The sequence below is a fragment of the Apium graveolens genome, chromosome 6 (assembly GCF_009905375.1).
Source record: "Apium graveolens cultivar Ventura chromosome 6, ASM990537v1, whole genome shotgun sequence".
Lineage (NCBI taxonomy): Eukaryota > Viridiplantae > Streptophyta > Magnoliopsida > Apiales > Apiaceae > Apium > Apium graveolens.
In genome coordinates, this window is record NC_133652.1 from 231,896,379 (window position 1) to 231,911,092 (window position 14,714).

Consider the following 14,714-nt stretch of genomic DNA (forward strand, 5'->3'; position numbering starts at 1 on the left):
CATAAATATTATTATTATTATCCCATTTATTATTCTCATTAATAATTAAAACACCTTTTAATTATTAATCCTTTTTCTAAACACTTTAGAAATAATTCTCTCTCTTGATTTAATTTCCAAAAATTAAATCCTTAATTAATAATATTAAGAACTTTTCTTAATTAATTTATAATCAATTAAATCTCATTTAATCAATTATTAAATTTGCCAATTAATTATTTATTTCACAAATAAATAATTATTAGCCATTATTAATTAATTCCTCCACCATTAAATCATTCTCTTTTTATGGTGTGACCCTGTAGGTTCAATATTAAGCCAGTAGTAGAAACAAATAATAATAAAACTATTTTATCATTATTTATATAAATTCTCTAATTTATTAAATATGATTAATTAATTAATCACATTTATTCTACATCGTGAGGGATACTTCTCAGCATATCGCGACTATCCCGATAATATGAATTCACTGCTTAGAATACCAAGAACCTATTCAGTGAATAGTTACCGTACAATAAACTCCTTCTACCCTACAATGTCCCGATTAAATACAAGGCATGGATCTCGTGTTTAGCCTATCTAATTCAATCACTTGCTTACCATTTACTATGCTTAGTTCTATGCAAATTAGAAACTCCTTTCTAATTTCATTTACTCTGGCCAGAGATTCCTGAACTAGTATAAGTGGATCAGCCTTGAACATTTGCTTCCTTCACTGGAAGGGGTAGATCCTTTATTGATCATACACTATCTTCGTGTACAAATTCCTATATCCAGTAGAGCCCTAATAATTGTCCCTGGAGACTAAGAACTAAACCAAAGCATAGTTCAGTGTACACAAGATGACTATGATGACCTCAAGTCTAAGGATACTTGTACAACTATCACTATGTGAACAACTGCTGACACGTGAGTGAACTCCATCAGTTGTTCAGCTCTGCGAGTCATTTTCAGCTGTGCGAGTCATGTTCAGTGAACTTATTCTATAATAAGCACCTACATACTAGCTATAGTGTCACCACACAAATATCTATGAGAACAGACATCCTTCATAATGAAGCAAGCATAGTATGTACCGATCTCTGCGGATTATTAATTACCAGTTAGTAATCCTACGACCAGGAACTATTTAAGTTTAGATTTATCATCTTTTAGGTCTTACTATTATGATCTCATCATAATCCATAAAAAAGCTTTACTCTAAACTATGGTATATCTTATTTAAACACTTAAATAGATAGAGCCCGTAATAAAAACAAAACAAGTCTTTTATTAATATCAATGAAATCAAAACAGATTACATAAAAAGTTATTCATAAATCCTAATACATGATTGGACTTAGGACATATTCCTTTCACCAATAATATTCTTGGCACAAAACTTTCATCGCTAATGAGTTACCCCCCGAGTGATTACCACAAATTCCTTCATGCACCTCCCACAAGATGTAATTTCCTTCTTCTTCATCAACACATCTGAGCAGTGGTTGATTAAAGCCTCTCTTATACAGAACTTCATCGTACACCACATACCTCGCATCCTGGTAGCAAAGTCGACGAGCCTTGAACTTATCCTCAGGGAGTGTTCCCTTGTGAATGTAGGAAAGAAGGGGCGTCATCCATGTTTCCTTGGGAGCCTCATCTACTTGCATCGCCTCCATCTTTGGGATGCTAGGAATTTCCTGAATCTTTAAAGGTATGGATCCCAATAACACAGCCTCTTGCTGTGACCCCATTTTTGCTAAAGCATCCGCGTTACTGTTCTTTTCCCGTGGTACACATTCCAACCTAAAATCTTTGAACTTTCCGATCAAGCGCTGCGTGCATCTCAAGTATAATTCTGTTCGCGGGCCTCGCGCTTGAAAGCCCCTATTAAACTGATTCACCACCAGCTCTGAAGCACTCCTCGCAATTAGGTTTCGCACCCTCATTTCCAAAGCGTTCTTTAAGCCATTAATCAATGCTTCATACTCCACGTCATTATTTGTCGCATAAAATTTGAAGTGAATTGCAGTCATCGGATGATGGCCTTCTGGAGACACGAGTACTATGGCTGCACCTGCTCCTCCATTGTTAACTGCCCCATCTACATGTAAGATCCACCAGGGATGTGGAAACTCTTCTAAAGATTCTTCATTACGAGGGGGCTGCAACACCACCAAAGCCTTATCATCAACCGCAGAATCAAATTTTAACAAAAAATCGGCTAAGGCTTGTCCTTTAATTGCTGTACGAGGCATATATTCCAAGTCAAACTGTCCCAATTCTATGGCCCATTTCAACATCCTCCCTGATGATTCTGGCTTGTGAAGGACTTGCCGTAGTGGATATACTGTGCGGACTTCAATTCTATAGGCCTGGAAGTACGGCCTTAATTTCCTTGACGCAAGGACCAAGGCATAAACCAGTTTCTCCATGCTTGTGTAGCAAGTCTCAGCGTCATGTAATCGCTTGCTCACATAATACACTGGTGACTGTTGCCCATCTTCCTCCCTTACCAGAACAGCGCTGATTAAATATTCCGACACCGCGAGGTACAGTATTAGAGATTCTCCATCTAACGGTTTTGACAACATGGGGGGGTTTCCCGGTTGTTCCTTGATCCTTCTGAAAGCCTCTTCGCATTCTGGTGTCCATATGAAATCTTTCCCTGCAAACTTAATCGCCTTAAAGAACTCCTTGCATCTGTCAGAAGATTTGGAAACAAATCGATTCAACGCGGCAATCCTCCCAGTTAAACTTTGCACCTGTTTCACATTGGCGGGTGATTTCATATCTAGCAATTCTTTAATCTTTGCGGGATTGGCCTCGATTCCCCGATGGTTGACGATGAACCCGAGAAACTTACCCGACTCCGCGCCGAATACATATTTTTGTGGGTTCGACTTCATGCGAAACCTCCTTAGAATGTTAAACATTTTCATCAAATGTTCAATATGGTCATTCACCTCCTTGGATTTTACCAACATATCATCCACATACACCTCAATGGTTCTCCCAATCTGGTTTTGGAACATCATATTCCCCAACCGCTGATAGGTTGCACCAGCATTAATCAATCCAAACAGTATTCCTATGTAGCAGTATAGCCCCCTGTCGGTGATGAAGGATGTATGCTCTTGGTCGGGACCATACATGGGGATCTGATTGTAACCCGAATATGCATCCATGAAACTTAGCAAGGGATGCCCTGTCGTTGCATCAACCAACTGATCAATTCGTGGGAGCGGGAAACTATCCTTTGGACATGCCTTGTTGAGATCTGTGAAATCCACACACGTCCTTCACTTCCTGTTCGGCTTTTTTACGAGCACTGGATTTGCAAGCCATTCGGGGTAGTAAGATTCTTTGATTAGTCCCACCTCCAACAATCGGTCTGCTTCTTCTTTTAATGCTATCGCCCTTTCCCCGCTCACGGGGCGATGTTTTTGACGTATGCCCATACAATTCAGGAAAATATTCAACCGGTGACACATTACTCCTGGGTCGATTCCCACCATGTCTGAATGACTCCATACGAAGACATCGAGATTTACAATCAAGAAGCGGGTAAGACTTTCTCTCATTTCATCACCTAATGGGATCCCACTTTCAAACCCTTTCTCGGGTTATCTTTGTCAACTGGAACATATATTGTGTCTTCGGCTGGCCCCGTCTTTTCGGCGGGCATAGGGATCCTGGGATCCAAATCAAAATCAAAGTCACGGGGGTCCTCCACGCCCATTTTTTTATCCGAGGGCGTGTGCCCATGAGTAGGTGCATCTACCTCAAGACAAGGCATGGTTTTGTGCAACGCAGGTATGGAGGGCGCGTCCTCATTTTGAGGAGCATCATCCTCAATTCCATTTTTGCTCTTCAAGGGCGCGTCCTCTTTTTGAGGAGCATCCACCTTGAAGTTATTTTCGAGACTTTGCAAAATATCACTTCTTCCTTCCAACTTTTCCTCGTTAACCTCCTTCTACATGATCTCCTTTATATGGTTCACTACAACTTCTTCCACACTACAGATCCTCGAAACATTCCCCAATATCAAAACAGGGGTCCCGATGGTACGGGTTTCTTCCTCCTCTGGGTCTTCTATGAAATAGTGGGCATGAACCTCTCCACTTGGTTTTGCATGAATATCCTCCGCACCCTCAAATGGAAGACCCTTTCCCTCGTATCTTCTCCTACGGAATTCTTTAACAGCCTTGTGATAGCAGTCGCGTGACTCATATTGCGACCCTCTCAGACTGTCTACTCCGATAGGCGTTGGGAACTTTATCATCAAGTGATGTATCGAGGTTATCACTCTGAACGCCATAGATGTGTGCATCTTCAAAATACATGTCGCTATCCGGGAAACCCAATTTTTTGTACGTGCTGTAATACAGGATGTTCGTAGAGCTCCCGTTGTCCAAGAAGACCCGATGCACGTTCATTGCCCTGATAAGCATAGTTATTACCAGTGCATCATTATAGGGATGATGTACCCATCTTGACTCTCTCTCCCTGAACGTAATATTTTTGCATTTCTTTTCAACGCCCGATTACTGTCACCGACAAAGGGGTGTCCTCCAAAAATTGCCCTGATACTACCAGCTCTCTGGAACTTAACCTCCGCTGTCTTTTCAATGTCTTCTTCTCGGGGGGGTTGCCTTTCATCTTTCCCTTGTCATCATTCCCCCTGCGTCATTTCACCTTGTCAATCCATTCTCCCAGGTATCCTTCCTTGATCAACTCTTCAATTTTATCTTTCAGGTGACGACACTCATGGGTGTCATGACCGGTAGACTCATGGTAATCGCAATACTTCTTTTTATCTCTACTCTACCATGAAGTCAGACGGTATGGTTTCTTGAAGATTCCTCTATCCTTGTTCACCTCGAAGATATGATCGATGGACGCTGCCACTGGAGTGTAGTTGCTTACTCTCCTTTTATAGTTCGACAGTGGGCTCCATTCTCTCTGCGTGTTCACGGTGTTCACCCTATTAGGGCTTCTGGCATTCCGTTGATAATCCGGGCTCACGAATTTATCTCTCCTCTTGGTTCGCCCCTTGGAGTTGTGGGCGTTATCATTCTTTTTTATTTCTACAAGTGACTGTTAAATTGCTTTAAACGATTCCGCCTGTGCAAGTACATCGGCTAACGACACAAGGTGGCCGCCAGGAGATGGCATCGAGCCAAATTAGGTACTTGATATACATCCATCTCAATGTTGAAACACCCCAGAAACTCCACAGGGTCAGAGTTCCCATGAAAACGCAAGTCATTGGTTGTGTTCCTATATCCGGCCGGTAATTGCGCCTCCCTCACAACAGCAACAAAAGGAGAAGGAGCTTGCACAGTCACCGTTACTCTTCCTCCTTCAAGATGGTTGAGCAACCTCTTAAGATCGTTCACATTAAACGTACCTACTCCAGGAATAGTTTGAACATTAGGCTGTTGGGGTTGCTCTGCGACTTATTGCGGTTCCCCTTGATTACCCCCCGGGTGTAGCGGTGGATCTCGCCGCCCCTCGCCCTAAGGTTGCGGCTGCGATATGTTACCATCTTGATTTTGAACATTGTTCCGCACGCGGGGTTCCTCCGGGCCGCGTCATAGTACTTCCTCATTATTCTGCAACCTTTCTTGAATTCGTACGCTGTCCCGGTCATGAGGACGCGTCCTGGAACCATTGCCCGTAGCACTGTGAGAAGCTACAGGAACAACGACAGGAGCTTCTTCAGTGAAGAGCGCGCTATCTCTCCTACCATTGTAAGGTGCCCTTCCATATGGATATCCCATCCTTCCTCGCCCATTCTTTTGATAGCCTCAATAATTGCCGAACCTTCCTCGCCAAGGGGTACGCTCGTGCTCGCGGTGCTGCACCCTATCATCCCTTTGGTATATAGGGGGCACACATATTGTGTCACGGGGTCTCGCTTCTCCAGCGTTTCCTTCCTTTTGCCATTCTACCAGCAGCATTCTCAAATCGTCATCCTCTAACCTTATGCCAAGCCTTTTTTTTAAGGTTGAAAAATCTCTTCCTTCCTCATCTTGATTCTGAGTATTTCCCGCATGACAACGCTCGTCCATCGTGCGCCCAGACCTATGGGGTGCGGCACGACCTGATTGACAAGACGAGGCCTTTCTCTACCGTCAGTGTCCTCATCAACAAGCTCCATAATAGGTTCTACATCATCAGAATATTCCAAGTGTCACGGAGTGATCCACGGGTTTTCCCCGCGGGCCTGAGCATCTCCTTCAACTACGGGCGCCTTCCCCACGGTGTGGCCCTCGATGAGGAAAACGACGACCTTTCCTTGTTTTGCGATGCTCCACCGTATTCAGCCTTGAGTGAAAACTATTAAGAGTATTCCCCATGCGGTACAGATGCTCCAAGATATCAGCGTTGCTGATGAGAACTGGAGGTGTCCCTCCCATATCCGGAGCTCTCGGTGGATCTGCCATGTTTTTGGGCACGTAGGGTTCTTGGCGAGCGTAGCCTCCCTCGCCTTCTCCTTCATATATGTTGTCACTTCCATCATAAGAACTTCTATCATTATTGTAAGAAATCTTTTCCTCCCAAGATTACGATCTTAATCTGCACCCCTCCTTCTAGCGCCAATTTGTTGATGGAGGAATCTGGTAACAACAAAGATTGAGGTTTCTCGCCGGAATTAAGATCTATGACGGTGGTACTTCACGGGAAAATCAAGCGGTGTGTGGTGGTTTATGATTATTTTAGGCTGAGATTGATCAGGGTAAGTGGTGGCTCTCTTATCAGCTCTCAACTTCTTACCCCCTCAATATGCCTACGTACCCTTTATATAGGGATCAAGTCTGACGTAGTTCTTGTGGAACAATAAATCTAATGGGCTTAGACTTCTTATTCCTAGGCCTGGTAGAAGCCCATCCAAAGTCCGTCTTTCGCTAGTTTTAGGAATGTCCAACTATGAGGTCCAACCGCGAAGGCCCAAGGCTCTTCCGTAATCGCAGGACTTCACGGATAGTGCATCTCCCTGCGCAAGGATAACACCCCGCTACAGCTATCTCCCTTGATTTATGGACGCAGGTATAGCCACGGTTCACCCCAAGTGCCGGACGCATCCCTGTCCCCCAAATGAGGATAACCCACCAGATAACAGGACAGGTGATCCCAAGCTCTTGGGTGCAAAGTGCAGGATGACTCCAAAGTTCTCCAACGAGGACACCCGTTAAATACAAGAACAGAGTTCCCAAAACATACACCAATGTTAACCCCGCATCCCCAACGAGGACACCCGTTGAATACAGGAGGAGGCCTTCAATCATCAGGCATACCCCTAGAGGCCTTCAAGCTTTTCACGGACATCCCCCTCCTTGACCGTCTCAAGAAGGGAATTCTTCAAAGAGTACCTGCAATAAATACATTAGTAAAAATAATCTCCACCGCTCCTCTTCATGCAAGTTTTGCCATGAAACCACCATTGAGAATACATAGACCAAGCACGGGACGCGTCCTAAGACCCTGGGCGCGTCCTCACCTTTATGAAGCCTATATTGTCTCCTCATAAACCGCCGCGCTCAGCATTCCACTACACAGAACGCGTCCTAAGCAAGACAGGCGCGTCCTCCAGCTTCCATTGCCACAAGACCATAATTGCCTGATACTTTTCACCATGGTGGACGCGTCTACAACGCTTGGGCGTGTCCTTCCCTAATCATGCACTCCCAAACTTCGTCATCACCAGACCATAAAATATCTTCTCAAATGTTGGCGCGTCCTCTGTGCCTGGACGCGTCCTTACCTTTTACAATGCAATACCGATTTTGACTAAACTTAATCCGCATTTGACCCGAGTCAATCCAATGCCAAATTTTGGGTATAACGGGGTTTAGGTAAACATATATTTAGTATTTGATGCCATGCATTACTTATATTCCATTCAAACCACACATGTTCTTCATGTAGGAAAAATTTATTAGAGATTTAAACTTTAAAAACACAAAAGAATCCATGTCCACTCAAACTCTATATATTACTACATACTTTTGCCTCTCTATATATGTCTAAATTATATTGTTGTAAATAAAATTTGACCAAAGCTTTATATTAGTTTAAGCAATTGCTAATTGTCACTTAATTAAGATAGCACCCCATCAATAATACTCCTTCCATCTCATATTATATGTCATTTTTGACTAATCTATAACTAACTTTATCATATTTTAACCACAAATTATATTTAATTTATTATTAAATAAATTTCAAAACTTATATCATTAGAAATTATATCTAATTCTCTTTAAAATGTATTTTGCAATTTTTTAAAATAATACATATATTTTTCCTAATTATCAATCAAAAGCTAGTGAATTTGATTACATGAAAGTCAAAACAGAACATAATAAATGAGATGGATAATAAATGAGATGGAGGGAGTACACAATGTATGTATCATAAAACTCATAATTTAGTTGTTTTCATATAACTATAGATTTGGTTCAAAAGAAAGCAATCCAGGTAAAGATTTTCTTTTAAACTTGTTATTCTCCCAGGACTTTATAAAGATAAAAAGTGAACGTGCAATTGTGTCCGACTTTACTTTTTATTGTTTTATCTCTGTGCTAGTTTTATCCTCGTGCAATGTACGGAATATTTTATAAATATTTTATATGAATTTTTAATATTGAATTAAATTAATTTTTTTTTGTAAAAATTATAAAATGACATTTCTAACTCTATTTAGTTGCTAAAACTTATTTTATTAATATTTCTTTATTTTAGTTGTCGTATTGTTTTTTGCTTAAAATTTTATATCTTTCTAATTTTAAAATTATTAAATTTATACATATTCACCTAATAAATTTATTATACCATATACAATTAAATTTTTATTTTTGTACTTTACGCCAATCATGTAATATAATATTAAGATAATGATAGAAAATATGAGATTTTATAATCATCATAAATAAGTTGATAATATTATTTTTATTTGTATTAATTTGGATTTGTTTACTTTACTTGATTTACTCATAAAATTTTTGTTTTATGTAATATTTAATTTATTAAAATTTTATATTTTTAACTATAATTTTCAGATGGTGGATATTGTAAATTTTAATTTATTTTTTCTATTTTTTATATTAAAAACTTTTTAATAAAAAAAATTGGGTGAATTTTGGTGTGAATTTTGGTGTGACTTCCAATTAAATGTGAATTCTTCTTTTATAAAGTATGCCTACTATTTTTATCATATAAATTATCTTTTTTATTATTTCTTTATTTCAATGACGCATGTGTATATAAAATATTTAAAATGTTGCTTATATTACTTTCACACCTAATATATTTTTTGATTTATTTTTTAGTTATATTTTAATGTAATGTTTGTTTGTTGTAATATTTGGTGTAAAGTATTAATTAATTAATATAATTTATTTGCACATTTTTAAGTTTTTTATGTATTTGTTCTTCTTATTTGTTTGTTTGTTTCTTTAACTTTTTGAAATCTGTTTGCAATGCACTTGATATCTTATAAATATTTTATTTGAACTTTTAATATTGAATTAAATTAATTTATTTTTTTGAAAAAAAATTATAAAATGACATCTCTAACTCTATTTTTTTTTACTAATTTAAGCATATATCAACAAAAACCAAGGAACGTGAGGGATCTACCCTATGCTCTATGACAGGCCATAGAGAGGGTGCTATCTATAGCCAATCTCAAAAGGAGATTGAGGATAGAAAGCCAAAATAACAACAAAATGCTAACTACAAGGAAATACAAGAAATACACGAATGTAAATCTGGCCTAGTACAAGCTAAATTACTAAACCAAACAGAACTATAGAGCCTAGCCACCAAGTCAATCAACATCCCTTGCAAGAGCTTTGATGGGCCAAAGACGCCCTTGTTGTGCACACGCGCGTTGCGTTCCCTCCAAATATGATAGCAAAAAACCTGGACCAGGCACAAAGCAAGTAAACTCCGAGGCCCGTCCTGAATATCAGCCTAAATTAATGAGCATGGATAGCCAAGTATCCCCAATAATCGAGATGCCCAACATGCCAAGGAGCTGAGACAGAATCCACCTGCTATAAGTACAATGAACAAACAAATGCGAATCTGTCTCTCTACCACTAATACAAAGAAAACATTGTTCAGAATCTACAATGCCAAATCTATGCAATCTGGACAGTGTGTTGAGTCTACCATGACACATGAGCCATTGGTGGTGAGCATAGCGAGTGACCCGAAGACGATGCAAAATAGCCTTATACCAAGGCACCAAGTATCCCCTGCTTCTAATCGAATTCCATATGTGCCAAGTCTTGATTTTGGTTGCATTAATGCCATCCCACAGAAGAGTATCCATCCCATTGGAGTTGACAGTTGGGTAGTCAAAAGCTTGGAGCCATTGAGTTAGCAAGGGATCCAGGTGGTGATGCCTAGGATTGGGCCTCGGGAGTCTCCAAGTACCATTAAGAATGATACTGCTCAACCTAGCATTGTGATGTAAACCACATTGAGAAATGATCGGAGAGTTGTGAGTATCAGCCAAACAAATACCTCCCCACCAAGGATCAAACCATAAAGAAATATCACTCCCCCCGCCAATAGAGTAAGTAAGGAATTGGAGAGCAACTCTACGAAGCTTCAAAACTCTTCTCCAAATCCAGGAACAATCTGTAGGCATTGATAATGTCCAGAAATGCTTATGCTTCAACACGGTGGCATTCACCCACTTAGGCCAGAGAGAACTAGACTTGGTTACCACTTTGATCAAATGGTGAACAATTTGAGCCCGATTCCAGTCTACCATGTTTTTGAGCCCCAAGCCCCCCTCCTCTCTAGGAAGACAAACAATGTTCCAAGCTATTTTGGCTCCATCCTTGTGGTTAATATTTCCTTTCCACAAGAATCGAGTAAGTAAAGACTGTATTGTGGCATGTATAGAAGCAGGCAGCAAAAAGTGAATGCATCAAAAAGCTTCTATGGCATGAACAATCGACTTGATAAGCATAACTCTTCCTGCAGGAGAGAGTAACAGAGTGGCCCAAGAATGCAATCTAGAGGTAATTTTCTCAATTAGAGGCATACAATCATTCACACACAGTTGGTATGAAATAAGAGGCACCCCAAGGAATTTGACAGGAAATGTACCTCGAGGGATGGACAAGGTCAAACCAACTAGTAAAGTCAGCATCACAATTGCACAAGAAACTAGTACTTTTAGTAATTCTTGGAGCCAACCCACTCCAACCTGAGAAAGTAGAAATCGAGTTCATAATGTGCTGAACAGATTGCTTGGAATCATGAGAGAAAAACAAGACATCATCAGCAAAAAAATAGATGAGTAAGTCGAAGCTCCTTGCAACGCCAATGATACTTGAAGCCCTCAGGAGTATTGTTGAGAATACAAGAGAGAATATTCATGCATAATGCAAAAATATATGGTGACATAGGGTCCCCCTGATGAAGGCCCTTGGTGCCCTTGAAGTAGCCATGAACAACCCCATTTAACTTGATAGAAAATCTAGTAGAACAAATACAGGCCTTAATCCAACCAACCATGATATTCGGAAATCTCATTCTTTTCAAAACTGCTAAAATGAAGCTCCAATGAACAGAGTCAAAGGCCTTGTGCAAGTCAATCTTGAGAGCACATTTGGGCACCCCAGTCTCCCTTTCATACCCTCTGAATAACTCTTGAGCCAGGAGAATATTGTCAAAAATTGATCTACCCGGAATGAAAGCAGATTGAGAAATGTCCACTAAAGTAGGCATAATTTTCTTGAGTCTAGAGGCTATAATATTCGAAATACACTTATATTAAAAAGTGCATAAAGATATTGGCCTAAAGTCTTGCATTCTAGTTAGAGCCACTAGTTTAGGAATCAAGGCAATAAAAGTAGAATTTATACCCGAGGGCATTAAGCCATGATCAAAAAGTACCGAACAGCTGCACAAAAGCTAGCACCTGTAATGTTCCAAGTAGCAAGAAAGAACTCGACATTTACCCCATCAGGCCTAGGGGCCTTGTTCTTCTTCATTTTCTTGATAGTGTCAAAAATGTGAGTGTCATTCACCGGAGCCACCAGGAGCCTAGATTGCTCAACATTGACTTCTTTACAATTAACCATGGAGAGATCAACATTATCATCAAAATTAGCAGGGGCTCCCAAAAGCTGGGAGAAGTAATTCACAGCTACAGAGGCACAGGAAGCCTGACCATTAACCAAGTGACCATCAGTGTCTTGAAGAGACAAGACCTTACTTCGATTCCAATTTACCTTACATTTTTTATGAAAAAAGGAATTGTTATTATCACCAAGTTGCAGCCACCTAACCCTGGCCTTTTGAAGCAAGAGAGATTCCTCTTGAGCCAAATCCAAGTTAAGTTTAGAGATTAACTCTTGCTCTTCAATGAATTTAGACTGGTCTACAGTGGAACCAAAAGATGCTTGTAAAACTTTAAAGTTTGCATGGGCAGATTACACATTACTATGAACATTGCCATGATCTCTATTAAACTTTCGAAGTAACAATTTAGTGTGCTTAAGTCTTGCACTAAACTGGGCAACAGGGGAGCCAATACAGTGAATAGACCAAGCAGAAGCAACCAAATCTAAAAACCAGGAATTTCAATCATGTAATTGAAAAATTGAAAAGGCTTACCAAATTTCTGAAATTGCATTGGCTCCTCAAACAGTAGAGGGTTGTGATCCATAATACCTCGCTACTTGACACAAACACTACCCTCGGTGAAAGTATTGAACCAAGTGGAATTAGCAACCATACGATCAAGACGTTTGAAAACCGGACCATGCAACCTTTTATTAGTACAAGTGTAAGTGTCACCAACCGTACGCATGGGCTCCAAGCCACTATTGACCAAACAATCCTTGAAACATTGCATCCCATGAATCCAATGCTCACGACCTCCAAGAACCTTATTAAGACTGGTAATACAGTTAAAATTACCAAGGAAAGTCCAAGGTAATGGACTAGAACAAGTAGAAGTAATATACTCCCAAAGTTGTACACGATCTATTGCATCATTGAAAGCATAAACAAAAGTTACAATAATATTTAAATTCTTCTCAATGAGCCTAGCATTACAAGTAATAAATTGAACAGATTTTGAATGCAAAGAAACCTCCCAAATATTAGGGTTCCACCCAACCCAAATTCTACCATTATAGTGACGATCATAGTTGAACAACCATTGCCAATTCTTGTTAATTTTCTTCGAAATGCTCAAAGCATTGGAGACCTTGACCTTAGTTTCTAAGACTCCCATAAATCAATATTGTTAACAGAAATGAATTGTTGAAGCTCCTTCTGATGTGGGGACTTATTAATACCGCTCACATTCCAAGATGCAAATTTCATTGTAAACGTCTGAGGCTTACTGGCTGAACAACCAGTTTTGAACTCCTTTTATGTGTTGGGCTTTTCCTATTGACAACCCTGGTGAAGCCATCTTCATCAATCAAGTCAGCTTTGGATGCTTTGAGAGAAATAACAACTGGGTGAGTTTGGTGTTTAGGTGCTATAGCCGTTGTGGGTGCAGTGGGAGCTGCAGGCGATGAGGGTGCTGCAGGCACTGCAGACAAAGATACTCGAGCAGCATCCTGGCTATGACCCCGCCTTCTTTTTTGACCCGGAGATTTTGCTGCAACAGCCTCAACAAAAGTGTTAACAGGCTCCACCAAATGATCAATTTGGTCTGTGAACTCACCAAACCCACTGTGATAGTAACCTGGTTTACATTTTCCAAATTCTCCAAATTATCAACCGTGACATTGTTACCCAGATCCTTGTCAAAATTCCCTAAATCATCACCATTAAGAATTAAATCAGGGTCTGCATCTACCTGGACATCATCCAAGGTTTGATCCTCATCAAGAACCAAGTCACAACCCAAAAATTCACCAACAACTACATGGTTAACATCTGTCTCCCCTTCTTCTTGAGCCTGGACTGAATCACCTGGAATTTTTTCTTTGTTTTGATTGCTTATCTTTGTAGTTTTTGCAGCCCTTGGATTAACCCCACCAGGCCTAGTCCTTGGGACTGGTTTGACTGCATTGGGATTATGAATGCATCTAGAGAATGAATTCCCGAATGCTTTGCAATGACTACATGAATAAGGTAATTGAGGGTAAATAATGCTAACTTTTACAAGCTCTTCTTCAACACAATCATCCTGGACAGGCACCCAAATGAAGTCAGGCCGAGGACTGGAATACGAAAGCATTACCTGAACAGAAGCATACTTTGTAGGCTCAAATTTTGCTGTAAATTCATCAAATTTCAGAGGTGTACCAACTGCTTTTGCTAAGAAAGTAAGGCCTTCCCGGGACCAATAAGAATGTGGCACTTCTTCGAATTTAACCCAGCAAGGAACTATTTCAATAACATTCTTTTTGAATTTATTTGCTTCCATCCATGGAGCTAAATACAATGTTCTGCCCCCAATTTGAACCGAGTTTAGAGCCAAGATTTCATTCTTTTCTTGAATCGAGGCAAACTTGAAAGTGAAATATCCCTTAGAACTATAGAACACCCCTGTCAAACCTTGGTTCTTTCATAATTTGAAAGCAAAATCCCGAACATATTTAAAATCAAAACTACCACCAATAAAGTGACCTATAATGCTAGTGCTCCACATTTTTCTGGCATTCACAAGAAATTCCTAAGGTGGCTTGAGTGTTGCAGAGCCATCCTCATTAAAAGTAATTTGAACATTA

The 14,714-nt window shown here is 39.9% G+C and overlaps 2 protein-coding genes across 2 annotated transcripts; both read right to left on the reverse strand.

Annotated features, from left to right (window-relative positions):
• Positions 1–9,964: 9,964 nt before the first annotated feature.
• On the reverse strand, positions 9,965–10,780 carry LOC141665779 (uncharacterized). Its single transcript, XM_074471760.1, has one exon. It carries the CDS (start codon positions 10,778–10,780, stop codon positions 9,965–9,967), a length of 816 nt encoding a protein of 271 aa, XP_074327861.1.
• Positions 10,781–10,939: 159 nt separating this feature from the next.
• Positions 10,940–13,261, reverse strand: LOC141665780 (uncharacterized). The gene is made up of 5 exons (XM_074471761.1): positions 12,718–13,261; positions 12,464–12,586; positions 11,939–12,400; positions 11,530–11,765; positions 10,940–11,221 (listed from the first exon to the last, which is right to left on the reverse strand). Exons 1-5 carry the CDS (start codon positions 13,259–13,261, stop codon positions 10,940–10,942), a joined length of 1,647 nt encoding a protein of 548 aa, XP_074327862.1.
• Positions 13,262–14,714: the final 1,453 nt, after the last annotated feature.

Excerpts from the sequence above, each read along its gene's own strand:
- LOC141665779 (XM_074471760.1), bottom strand. The coding sequence starts at position 10,780 with ATGGTAGACTGGAATCGGGCTCAAATTGTTCACCATTTGATCAAAGTG.
- LOC141665780 (XM_074471761.1), bottom strand. The coding sequence starts at position 13,261 with ATGGGAGTCTTAGAAACTAAGGTCAAGGTCTCCAATGCTTTGAGCATT. Across the intron at positions 12,587-12,717 it reads GTTCAATACTTTCACCGAGG|ATTTGGTTGCTTCTGCTTGG; the intron begins GTAGTGTTTGTG and ends CCTGGTTTTTAG. Across the intron at positions 11,766-11,938 it reads TGCTACTTGGAACATTACAG|CCTCTAGACTCAAGAAAATT; the intron begins GTGCTAGCTTTT and ends CGAATATTATAG.